The following is a 13,466-nucleotide window of genomic DNA, read 5'->3' as shown; positions in this document are numbered from 1 at the left end:
TAAGAGCCATTAAACATATAAAAAACCACAATACAAAACATTAAAAACAAAACACTAAAACATTAAAAAACAAAACAATAAAAAGAAACAAAGCGCATCATCACCACCATCCCTTGTTACCTTGCAGTGCCTTGAGTCTAGGCTGAAAACCGCGTAGGTAAATGTGTCTCCCCTTTGAAGAGCCTCAACTCTGCAGGGTTTTTGAAATTTTAATGGATATTCATTTGTCGTGTTTGGAGGAAGAAGAATACTGAGTTGCATCCCAAGAACACCATACCTACTGTGAAGCATGGGGGTGGACACATCATGCTTTGGGGCTGTTTTTCTGCTAAAGGGGACAGGACGATTGATCCGTGTTAAGGAAAGAATGAATGGGGCCATGTATCGTGAGATTTTGAGCCAAAACCTCCTTCCATCAGTGAGAGCTTTGAATGGTTGACCAAATACTTATGTTCCACCATAATTTACAAATAAATTATTTAAAATTCCTACAATGTGAATTCCTGGATTTATTTTTCACATTCTGTCTCTCACAGTTGAAGTGTACCTATGATGAAAATGACAGACCTCTGTCATCATTTTAAGTGGGAGAACTTGCACAATCGCTGGCTGACTAAATACTTTTTTGCCCCACTGTAGTCTCATACACTTGTGTTTTTGTCGATACCGGACCCGTATCCGATTTGATGATTGACTTTGGAGGTTCTACCATATGCATGTCAGATATACGCTAGGTCAGAAAAAAACACAAGACGCTATATCATCCATATAAACCTGCGAAATGATATAACCTCGGTTTTATCCTGACCTAATGTATATTCCGCTCTACCTCGGTATTGAGCACTGTATAGCAGATAAACCGCAGAAACCTTGACTATATATATATGTAAATTTATATGCATATACCGTATTTTTCGGACTATAAGTTGCAGTTTTTTTCATAGTTTGGCCGGGAGTGCGACTTATACTCAGGAGCGACTTATGTGTGAAATTATTAACACATTACCGTGAAATATCAAATAATATTATTTAGCTCATTCACGTAAGAGACTAGACGTATAAGATTTCATGGGATTTATGGATTAGGAGTGAGAGATAGTTTGGTAAAGGTATAGCATGTTCTATATGTTATAGTTATTTGAATGACTCTTACCATAATATGTTAGGTTAACATAGCAGTTGGTTATTTATGCCTCATATAACCTACACTTATTCAGCCTGTTGTTCACTATTCTTTATTTATTTTAAATTGCCTTTCAAATGTCTATTCTTGGTATTGGGTTTTATCAAATACATTTCCCCAAAAAATGCGACTTATACTCCAGTGCGACTTATGTTTTTTTTTTCCTTCTTTATTAAGCATTTTCGGCAGGTGCGACTTATACTCCGGATCGACTTATTCTCCGAAAAATACGGTATATGTATATATATATATATATATATATGCATACGTTAGGTGAGGAAAAAACAGAGGCTATTTTAATCCTTACGAGCCTGTTTCGCAGGTTTGTCTGCTCTTCAGAAGAGCAGACAAACCCGCGAAACAGGCCTGTAAGGATGAAATAGCCTCTGTGCCTGTTCCTGAAATAACGTATATTCCACTGAATAATGGATAAACCACAGTAACCTCGACTATACATGTCAGATATTTCATATTTTAAAAGGGGGGAAGAAAAAGCCACTACTTACCAAGTTCTGGTGCTTTACTTAGTACAAACGCGTAGGCCCAGAATTTGCTGACCGGTCCGTTGTAAAAGCTCTGGTCGCAGACAGATTGTTTAAGCCCTTTTGTCATCAGGATGTACGTCATGTAACTTCCGGTGCGGACGGCACCAAATATACTGCAATGGAGGAGAGAGTAAAAAAAAAAAAAAAGGAGTAAACATCATTGAACATTGACAGACAAAGTTGACGCACACTTGAAAAGGTCTTTTGTGTTCCATGTCCGCAGCATTCAGCCTTGCAACTGGTTCTTAAATCTACAACATTCCATCAACTGTGGAGAAATGGGAACATATAACCCTCCATATTAGTCCAACTCAGCTTGGTACAGTTTAGGTTAGCAAATTGTATTTAAAAATAAAAAAAAAAAAAATCTAACCTTGCGTCGTGGCTGCATGAACTGCAACAACAGTGATTAGTCATCTTTTACTAGGTTATTTCCTGTGTGTATAAATCTCGTTTTGATGGCCTACCTTCGTCTTTCACACTGTAATTTATATGTTGTGTCACAGATTGTAGAGTCATGTCAGATTCTGCAAAAGTCTTAACTTGTTTTGTTGCTTGTATCAAAAAGAGTACCGTATTTTCCTTTACACTACTTTATATTAGAAATGGCAACAGCGGACAATGAATGTCCCATGACAGAAGAAGCTTATCGACTACGGTGTCGCCACGGACAACAAAGGCAGACGCCAGCAAATTTTTAGGACTTATGCAGATCCCAAATATGGATCAGCAGGTACCAGAAGATAAGAAAAGTTCGTTTTGCATAACATTGCAAAACAAAACACCAGATATGTCTTACCTTATACACAGACCATAATACTGCTATGTTGAAGCACAGTACAATCCATCAAGCCGTGCGCCTTCATAGCTTACCAAAGTCGTACTAAAACATGTTGATAGATTTTTGAGCGACATGGGTAATATTCTATATTTTCAATGGAAAACATTAAATGTTGGTGTTTACTTGAGTCATATTGCCATCATATTGCAATCTTCACATATCTATTGTTTGACTGCCATCATGTGGTCACCCCTAGTACACCATGTACTAAATAAAATTGCTCTGAGGTCAGTAAGCAAAAGCAAAATTATTCCGTACATTAGCATGTTCACCACTGTGTTACATCATCTTTTCTTTTAACAACACTCAAAAAACGTTTGGGAACTGAGGAAACTAATTGAGAGAAAAACATTTTATTTTAAGTGCGTCTTATAGTCCGGAAAATACGATATTAAATGGGTTGGATTACATATTCAACCCATAGTCAGTTGAATATGCTACAAAGACAAGATATTTGATGTTCAAACTCATAAACTTGATTTTTTTTTTTTTGCAAATAATAATTAACTTAGAATTTCATGGCTGCAACATGTGCCAAAGTAGTTGGGAAAGGGCATGTTCACCACTGTGTTACATCACCTTTTCTTTTAACAACACTCAAAAAAATGTTTGGGAACTGAGGAAACTAATTGAGAGGAAAAAAAAAAAAAGAGGATTTTACGTGCGCCTTATAGTCCGAAAAATACGGTATTAAAAGGGTTGGATTACTAACTAAATATAATGACAAAGTCACTAAGTTTGCAACGCTGATACCCCTGCTACGTGCTCTTGTCTTAAAGTCCGGGTGTGTTCTAGATAGATAAATAGTACTTTATTGATTCCTTCAGGAGAGTTCCCTCATCTACTGTGTTAAGGAGCAAGGGCGAATAAGTAGTGGTAGCCCTAAACCTATATGTGACGTAAAAATGTGTGCGCATAAGTATGGGAAACACCACTTTTTTCAGGAAAATATATTTACATTCAAACCGCGATTTTCATTCATTCCGATTCCACATGGATTTAATATTTTCAAGGATCTATTAAAATAAAGCAGTCAGTATCTGACGGGACCACAATTTGCCTCACGCAGTGCAACACATCACCTTGGCATAGAGCTAATCAGGTTGTTTATTGTGGTCTGTGGAATGTCGGTCGACTCGTCTTCAGGAACCGAAACACGCTGTCGTATACGCCGATCCACAGCATCCCAAACATTCTCGATGGGCGACGTGTCCGGTCAGTATGCAAGCCATGCAAGAAGTGGGATGTTTTCAGCTTCCGGGAATTGTGCAGAGATCTTTGCAACATGGGGCCGTGCGTTGTCATGCTGCAACATGAGCTACTAGTCTCGACTGAATGGCACATCAATGGGCCTCAGAATACACGGTGTTCTGTGCATTCAAAATGCCATCAATAAAATGCCCTTGTGTTGGTTGTCCATAACATACGCCTGGCCATACCATAAGCTCACCCCCACCATGTGCCACTCCATTCACAACGTTGACATTAGCAAACTGCTCTCCCACACACGCTGTCTGCCATCTGCCTTGAACAGTGAAACCCGGGGTTCTTCCATGAAGAGAACACCTCTGCAACGCACCATCAACTGTGAACAGTTGCCCACAGTCAGGTCCAGACCCCGATGAGGACGACGACCATGCAGATGAGCTTCCTTGAGACGGTTTCTCACAGTGTGTGCAGACAATCTTTGATTATTCAAACCAATTGTTGCAGCAGCTGTCCGGGTGTCTGGCCTCAGACGATCATGGAGGTGTACATGTTGGATGTGGAGGTCCTGAAACGCTTTTGACGGCGGCTTATGGTAGAAAAAGAAACATTGAATTCACTGGCAAACTCACTGGTGGACATTCCCGCAGTAAGCATGCCAACTGCACGCTTCCTCAAAATTTGCGACATCTGTGGCATTGTGTTGTGTAATATAACTGCACATTTCAGAGTGGCCTTTTATCGTGGGCAGCCTAAGGCACACCTGTGAAATAATCATGCTGCGTAATCAGCATCTTGATATGCCACACCTGTGAGGTGGAATGGATTATCTTGGCAAAAAGGAATTGCTCACTAACGCAGATTTATGAAGAATATTTGAGAGGAATAAGTATTTTGTGTGTATCGTAAACATTTTAGATGTTTAGTTCAACTCATGAAAATTGGCAGCAAAAACAAGTGTTGTGTTTATATTTTTGTTCAGTGTATATACAAATATTTTAAAATCTGTTTAGATTAAAAAAACAATCATTAAAGGCCTACTGAAAGCCACTACTACCGACCACGCAGCCTGATAGTTTATATATCAGTGATGAAATCTTAACATTGCAACACATGCCAATACGGCCGGTTTAGTTTACTAAATTGCAATCTTAAATTTTGTGCCTAAGAATCCTGCTGAAACGTTGCGGTATGATGACGCGTACGCGTGACGTCACGCATTGTAGAGGACATTTTGTTCCAGGACCGTTCCCAGCTATAAGTCGTCTGTTTACATCGCATAATTCCAAAGTATTCTGGACATCTGTGTTGCAGAATATTTTGCAATTTGTTCAATGAATAATGGAGACGTCAAAGAAGAAAGCTGTAGGTGGGAAGCGGTGTATTGCGGCCCCCTTTAGCAACACAAACACAGCCGGTGTTTCATTGTTTACATTCCTGAAAGATGAGGGTGAAGCTTTACTATGGAACAGAGCGGTCAACCGAACACGGTTGGATTGGACCACACACACAAAGTACAGTGTATTAAGCAGCGATCATTTCGAAAGATCGTGTTTTGAAGAGGGTCCCTTGCGAAGGGCAGAGATGGGCATCGCCACCAACCGTCGATTGGTGCTAAAGAAAAATGCAGGGCCGACCTTCAGGTTTTGCAGGTACGACCATATAATCTCACTAAAACACTAGTAACACAATGAGCAGATAAGGGATTTTCCAGAATTATCCCAGTAAATTTGTCTAAAACCATCTGAATCACTCCCACTGTATAGTCTTTTTTTTCTTCTAGTCCTTCACTCTCATTTTCCTCATCCACAAATCTTTCATCCTCGCTCAAATTAACGGGGAAATCGTCGCTTTCTCGATCCGAATCGCTCTCGCTCCTGGTGGCCATGATTGTAAACAATATGCAGATGTGAGGAGCTCCACAACCTGTGACATCACGCGCACATCGTCTGCTACTTCCGGTACAGGCAAGGCTTTTTTAATCAGCACCAAAAGTTGCAAACTTTATCGTGGATGTTCTCTACTAAATCCTTTCAGCAAAAATATGGCAATATGGCGAAATAATCAAGTATGACACATAGAATGGACCTGCTATCCCCCTTTAAATAAGACAATATCATTTCAGTAGGCCTTTAACTATTATTTATATTATTATTGACACTGTTGATTTTATTTAGTTTTTCATTGTATTTGTATGTCTTCTCAATTGCTTTGTAAATGTATATCTTAAGTATTGCAAAGCTGGTAGGATTCTGGTTGCTGTAAATTTTTTTAGATCAAAATAACTTATTTTTTAGAAACAAGTGGTGAAAAAGTGTATTACAATGCATATAAATTGTTTGTCGGCAGCCAAAGGGAGCTTTTGTAACCTGCAACCGGTTTTGAAAAGGTTTCACTATATTTTATATACCAAATAACCTTATGAGAATCGTGTTGAATCGATAATTGATTCTGAATCGAATCAATTATCGATTCTGGTAATTCCACCATTAAAAGCAGTACAAAATATAGATTTTTTTCAAAGAACTACAAATTGCAATTTTGGCAACAATGTTGTGTGAATGCTGAAGAGTCAAAGTTGAACTGAAATGCTAACAGTTATTACACTGACCGGACAACGTCAAGTAACACAAATATAAGCAAAATGAGCTAAAAATAATAATAAAATAAAGGTCACTTGCCAACAATGATTTGCAAATTTGGCTACAAATCTAACAGTAGCATGCATAAAGTAACAAAATATATCACCTTGCGATGTTTACCTGAAAAATATGTTCAAAATTTTATCATGATAAAACATACATACCCATGTTTTCCAGACCATAGGGCACGCCGGATTATAAGGCGCACTGCCGATGAATGGTCTATTCTCAATGGTTTTTTTTTACATATAAGGCGCACCGGATTATAGGGTGCATTAAAAGGAGTCTTATTTTTTTTCTTTTACTAAATGTATCCCAAATAACGATCAGCAGGTACCAGACGGTAAGAAAAGTTGCTTTGGCATAATTTTGCAAAAATAAAACACCAGATCATTTTTCTTACCTTATACACACACCATATTAATATTTGTATTTTTAATGCGCCGACAATCCATCAAGTGGTGCGGCTTCATAGCTTACCAAAGTCCTAGTAAAACATTTTGAAAAGATTTTTGGGTGCCGTAGGTAATGTTTTATATTTTCAATGACATATAAAATGTTGGTGTTGTTTACTTGAGTCATATTGCCACCATATGGCAGTCTACACGTATCTCTTATGTTTGACTGCCATCTACTGATCACTCTTATTACACCATGTACCAAATAAAATTGCTTTGACGCCCGTAAGCAAAACCAGAATTGTTCTATCTATTAGGCGCACAGGGTTATAAGGCGCACTGTCGAATTTTGAGAAAAAAAAAGGATTTTAATGCGCCTTACAGTCCGAAAAAAAGGGTACATCCATTAAGTACCAAAATATTGCGAGTGAATACCTCCGAAAGCTAGCCAACTAGCAAGTTAACAAAATATTTGACACTGAGGTGTATACCTGCAAGACTGGTCTAAGGTTTTGGGCATTGTTTTCCATAACAAAGTGCAGAAATATGGGGAAACAACTACAAATATGCGCTACATTCGTTAACTGTGTTACAAAAAAGATCGATTACAATAATACACAATGTTGGATATAGAGAACATACAAACCCTTTATTTATTGAGTCAAAAATATTAAAGCTCGATGACTTGATAAAATTGCAAACAGCTAAATTGATGTAAAAAGTAAATTACAACCTGCTACCAAGGAATGTACAACAATTCTTCTCAACTAAAGAGGAGAAATATAACCTTAGAGGAAAATCTAACTTAAAACATTTGTATGCCCGTACAACACTTAAAACTTTTAACATATCAGTATAAGGAATTAAATTATGGAATGGATTAAGTAAAGAAGTTAAACATTGTACTGATATGATCCAGTTTAAGAGGATGTTTAAATTAATAGTGCTTACAAAGTACAAAGAAGAAGTATTATGAGAAACACTTTCAAACTTATTGAAAATAAGATATTCTTCATCTTAGTATGTTAATAATGACTGAAATAATTAAGTACATGTTAGAAAACTGCTGTGTTACTCACTCACAGATGTCATTTTGCTATTTTGATATTTTGCTGTAAAGAAGGTCAATGAATGAATGTTTATATTTGTGGGCGCTCTGAAGTGGAAAAGAGGTAGGATTAAATAAGCTTTGCTTCTTCCTACTCCTTTTCGGACATGATGTATTGTGTATTGCGAAATGATGAAATTAACTGATGTATAATGTTGTATGTATGTCATGTTCGAAATAAACTAAGAAAAGAAAAGAAAAAAGTTGGTCGCAGGTCATTCTAAAATGAGCTAGGAGCCGCGAATGGCCTCCGGGCCGCACTTTGGGAACCCCTGGACTTGACAATCAATCACTGAGATTCTCATCGTTTGCTGCATTCCAGTTACATCGGAAGTGTGAAGTCGGAGCTGGGAAAGACGTCACACCTGAGCTATTTTCGCACTTGCGTTCTCTGAATGTAACCAACTTATTGGAAAATAGTGCCCTCTACCATCAGGAGGCGGGAGTCATTTAATGACTCATATTTGACACACGCAGCTACGGTATATTAATAAAACATAGCTGCTTACTGTTCTTTTTAACATATTCAATAGCTTGGACCTTAAATCCTACTGAATAGCTCTTAATCTTCTTCCCTTTATGCGATTTCAAATTGTTTAAATCAGCCTCCTCCATTTTGAAAATGATGACAGGTGAAGTGTCACTCGTGACGTGACCAGTTTGACCCGGCGGAAATTCAAGACATGCGCTAGTAAAAACAATATTTTGAGAAACGAGTTTGACCCGGCGTTAATCCTGAGCAAGTGGTAATGCTAAGCATGCGCTAATTATTTTGCGAAACAAGTTTGACCCGGCAGGCGCATACTATATGCCCAGCAGCAATTCAAGGAAATACGGTATGTTGCAGGTTGTTAAAAAATTAGCGTAGACTCGACAATCCACCACTGAGAATCCTGACTTTGAGATTGAACAATTCTAGTCATTCTGCTCTCACCTGAAAACGGCGAGTGTGAGGGACCATAGCACCAAAGGCTTCCTCAGTTCAAACTTCTCCCTTTGCTTCATGACATGGCGACCGCCCAGGATGCAGGCGGCGTAGAGGGCGGAGAACAGAAAGGACTTCTTCCTGTTCAAACAACAACAACAACATCGGAGGATGATTACACACCTTCTGTCCAGTGGTCAAACATACACAGATCTTCTTGGATGCAATTTAAGCTTAACCAACAGTGGGAAATTACACGTTTGTACTATTCTTGTCCCGATACCAATATTTTGGTACCGGTACCAAAATTATTTTGATACTTTTCTAAATAAAGGGGACTGCTTGTCCCTTTTAAGGTCGCGGGGGGTGCTGGAGCGTATCTCAGCTACACACATTTTTAAAAAACAAAATTAAATTGTGTGATGCTAAAAAATAGCGATTTAATGATGGTATCGTCCAGATATGCTCCTGTACTTGGTATCATTACAGTGGATGTCAGGTGTAGATCCACCAATGGCGTTTTTTTTTTACATTGTGACGCCGGTGAGCTATGGTGTGTAGTGAAGCATGTTTAGCTATTCTTTGTCTCCAGTGATAATGATACTTGTAAGAAACTTACTTTATTTGTCGCCATGGAGACAACGATTAGTGATGTAGAAGTAGCTCAACACTGTAGACTGGTGATGGACGTTAGCCGCTAGCGAGCTAGCCATGTCTTAAAGCACCTCTCCCTGGGGGCGTTTCAGTGTTATAACTTCACCTTTATCTTTACTTTTTAAGAAAAATTGCGTCCATTCTCCCTTTCCTGTCTAAACACCGTGTCTGCTTGTAAGTACTCCGTGACTGAGCGCTGCCGAACATGCTCCTTTGCTCGTAAACCAGCAATGTTATGACGTGACGACGACAGGGATGCGGGATCAGTGGGACCGGTACTTTTTAGAGGCGGTATAGTAATGAATATGATTCATTAGCATCACGGTACTACACTAATACCGGTAAACTGTACAACCCTACTTTGTACAAACACATGCATGCTAAAAAAAGAATGTTTCAGACCAATTGTGCTTGAACACATTCTTTACACATGAGATGAGTAGGCTGTTGCAATTATGCACTCCAATTAAAATGGTGTCATCTTCAAGAATCTCGAGCATCTTCGGTAAACCCGTCTCTCAACGTATTTATCCGTGCAGGGACACACAAGGACCTGTTTGCCGTTTTAAAGACTCATCACTACATTTTTTTACGCAACCATCATGTTATTGTCATTTTTCTTTGAAAGCACGTAGCTCCAACTGTCCTTGATTGTAATCTGTGCTTCCATTCTGGCTCCAAAACACCCACCGGGCTTCTTTGTGTGTCGACGACAAGCAGGTGGCGACTTGACTGGATGCCGTGTATCGCCAACCTAAATACACGGCAGGTGGACGGGCAAATCAATTATTTTTTTTGTTTTTGACTGAAGACAACAACAATTAAAGCCCAACCTATGTCATTAAAGTTGCAGGTGCCAGTGGGAAAGGACAACTGCCAAATAGTTTAGTGGAAAAATGTCATATTTCTGCCAAATGTTACGTGTTTTTTGTTGTTGTAGTTTGCAGCACAGTACAATACGGAAACATTTAAATAAGTTGGGGAATCACACATGGCGCTTGTGCTGGGCGATTATATGATTGTGATGGATATTGAGTTCGATCACGGTGATCAGTTGTTAGAATATTTCCTCAAACATGGCAGAAATGTCGGTTAGAAGTTACTGCCGTTGAAAATCAGAATCAGAAATACTTGAATAATCCCTGAGAGGAAATTAAGATGTTCAGCATAATCCCATTCAAGAGCAGACAAACATTACAGGGAGACAGAACAGGATTGCTGACGGGTCTGCCAACTTCGGCCACTCTCCTTACAAAAAAGGTAAGAAATAGGTTAACGCTGAATAAAGGGGAGGTTAAAGAAAAAAAAAAATCTGTCTCAGCCTGGGCTCCAAAAGAGGGGGTCCAGACTGAGGCCAAGGGAAAAAAAACTCAGTCATTGCACACAAATATGTGTGTAAGAGGGAAACATCAAAGAACACAAAAGGACATTAAAATAACAGAGCTGATGCAACCATATATTTCTACACACAGCCTCAAAAGTAACACAAAAACAACAAAAAACACACTGTGGTGGCCTCTGCGGTGTTCCACGCCATCGTCTGCTGGGGTGGAGGGAGCATGGCCAGAGACAGGAGCAGACCCAACAAAGCAACCAAGAGAGCAGACTCCACCCTCGGCTACCCACTGTCCAGTCCGCATGGATGAGAAAGGATACGTCCGAGGGGGACCGAGGTGTCCAATACCTGCTCATTCAGCCAAAACACTGAAGCTCCGAAGCCCTGTCTCTTCGTCCGCATCTCCTCCGGTCTCTCCAAACGGACTCTGGTGTGGCAGAGACCCAGCAGCTGGTCTCCATGGCCAAAAGGCTCCCAGGAGGCAGATCCAGAAGTTCACAAAAAAGCACCGCAGAAGTCAGTAAAGTGCCAACCCATGTCACACAGTGCCTAAGAGTCCCGAACCAAAAGGCAAAAAAAACACAGGAAAACAAGACAGAAACATCTTGGGGGGGGGGGGAGACAAAAAACGGGAAAGAAGTAATGCTGTTGGGTATAATCCTGCACGGAAACACTCCACCTTTATTGACGGTGATCTTGTGTGTGTATGTGTACCCTACCATCTTATTCAACTGTCGCGATGTAATGTATATTTAATCAGCGTTGTGCCTCTTCCCCTTACACAGCTAGAAGTGCAGCCAAGTAGAATAAAATAAATAAATCTGACTAACACTAGCATAGAAGTTGGAACACAACATTGAGAAGAAGCAGCGACTTTAGTGACAGACTTTAGTTTCACTCTCTACGGCAGTCATTTTCAACTAGTGTGCCCTGAGATATTGTCTGGTGTGCCGTGGGGAAACTATGCAACTTCTCCTAATTGGTCCAAAAAATGTTTTTTACAAATCAATAATCATAATAATGTGCCTTTGTGTAGTGCCTGTTCTGTGTAGAGCTTGGCAAGGCAATCCTGTAACACTCAATATCAGTAGGTGGCAGCAGGTAGTTCATTGCTGTGTAGAAGTCGGAACGCGTCGCGGATGGTTTGTCGTGATCCCAGAGCACAGCGGGAGACAGCGTGCAGGTAAAAAGGAATGTAACGATTAAACCAAAAATTAACAAAAGGCAAGTTGCGTTAGGAAAAGCCACTGAAAGGATGGCTATGTGAAACAAAAGTAAAACCGAACTGGCTACAAAGTCAACAAAAACAGATTGCTGGATGACAGCAAAAACTTACAGCGTGTGGAGCAAAGACGGCGTCGACAAAGCACATCTGTACATGACATGAGAATCAACAATGTCCCCACAAAGAAGGATAGTGTATGCACAACTGAAATAGTCTTGATTGCGAAAACAAAGCAGGTGCGGGCAATAGCACTCAGTGTGAAGCTGCTACAGGAGAACAACAAAACAGGAAGGGTCTCCAAAATAGCAGCACAAGACAGGAACTAAAGCACTACACACAGGAAAAAAAAAAAAAACTCAAAATAAGGCACGACAACCTGGTGGGGTTTAATATTTTTACTTTTTCTGCGGGTGGTGTGCCTCCGTATTTTTTTTATGAAAAAAATGTGCCTTGACTCAAAAAAGGTTGAAAAACATTGCTTTATTGCAGCTCACCAGTAATCCTGCCCTGAATGCGGACTTGCAGGCAGGCACAGATTGTATTTGTAACTGAACTACTGTATTGGTCCCGACTGGGAGAATAAACACACCCACTAATTAATTAAGAAAAGGCATTTTTATATCTACCGGTAAATATTTTTTCATCAGTCTGTGTCTGCAAATATCCTACTCTTGATAAAACGTACTAAGATAAGCTCTGTAGACAGACACTTTGTGTTCTTTTGGTTTGTTTTTAGATAAGAAAAAAAAAACATTTTGTTCTTGAAATAATCATTAAACTTGATTTATGTGTTGGTACTAGGGATGTAACGCTAACCGTTATAATGATATGAATTTCCCGTAGTGACACAGTTTAAATTTTTGATTACCGATAAAACGTCATTTATTAATGCATTTTAGGCAACATTGCTTACTTCCTGGAAACAAAGTCAGAGCAGCCCTGGCAGGCGCATTAGCGTTGGTTGACTTGAAAGTCATGGCGGAACACAAATACACTGACTTTGCTCTGGAGATTTCTCCTTGGAGTGAACAGAGCCGAGCACTTAAAATACAAAAAAGATTTTATGAAATAAAACAGTGATCAAACATTTGCATGAAAACTGATACCGTAATTGATATTGTGATGCGCTATAAAAATATTTGCTAAATGTGTAGTTTTTCAGCTTATTGTGTTGTTGCAGCCAGAAAACGTCACAAAGTAGGGCACTCTTTTTAACTTCTATTGCCAATCTTGTGCTAACAACAGGTTTAATCCAAACACATATTCTCTCATCATCTCTCACACACAGTTCTCATTCGCCAGCAATCTTTCAGGCACGGTATATTTAAAAATATTTCTGAACCCTGATCATGACCGTACAGATAAACACCAGCATTTCGTTTACTAATATAGTTATTTAACAG

General features: G+C 39.4%; 1 protein-coding gene across 1 annotated transcript in view; it reads right to left on the bottom strand.

Annotated features, from left to right (window-relative positions):
- The window catches only part of elovl6 (ELOVL fatty acid elongase 6), a 43,052-nt gene that overhangs the window by 9,454 nt on the left and 20,132 nt on the right, over window positions 1-13,466 (bottom strand). Inside the window, exons 2-3 of the mRNA XM_061891719.1 lie at window positions 8,858-8,989; window positions 1,690-1,841 (exon numbers count right to left, since the gene is read on the bottom strand). Of these exons, the coding sequence (XP_061747703.1) occupies window positions 1,690-1,841; window positions 8,858-8,989 (284 nt within the window). The remainder of the gene's footprint in view (window positions 1-1,689; window positions 1,842-8,857; window positions 8,990-13,466) is intronic.

The sequence above is a fragment of the Nerophis ophidion genome, linkage group LG29 (assembly GCF_033978795.1).
Source record: "Nerophis ophidion isolate RoL-2023_Sa linkage group LG29, RoL_Noph_v1.0, whole genome shotgun sequence".
In the NCBI taxonomy this organism is placed as follows: domain Eukaryota; kingdom Metazoa; phylum Chordata; class Actinopteri; order Syngnathiformes; family Syngnathidae; genus Nerophis; species Nerophis ophidion.
The sequence above is the reverse complement of the archived record's forward strand: the minus strand, read 5'-3'. Positions and strand labels throughout refer to the sequence as shown.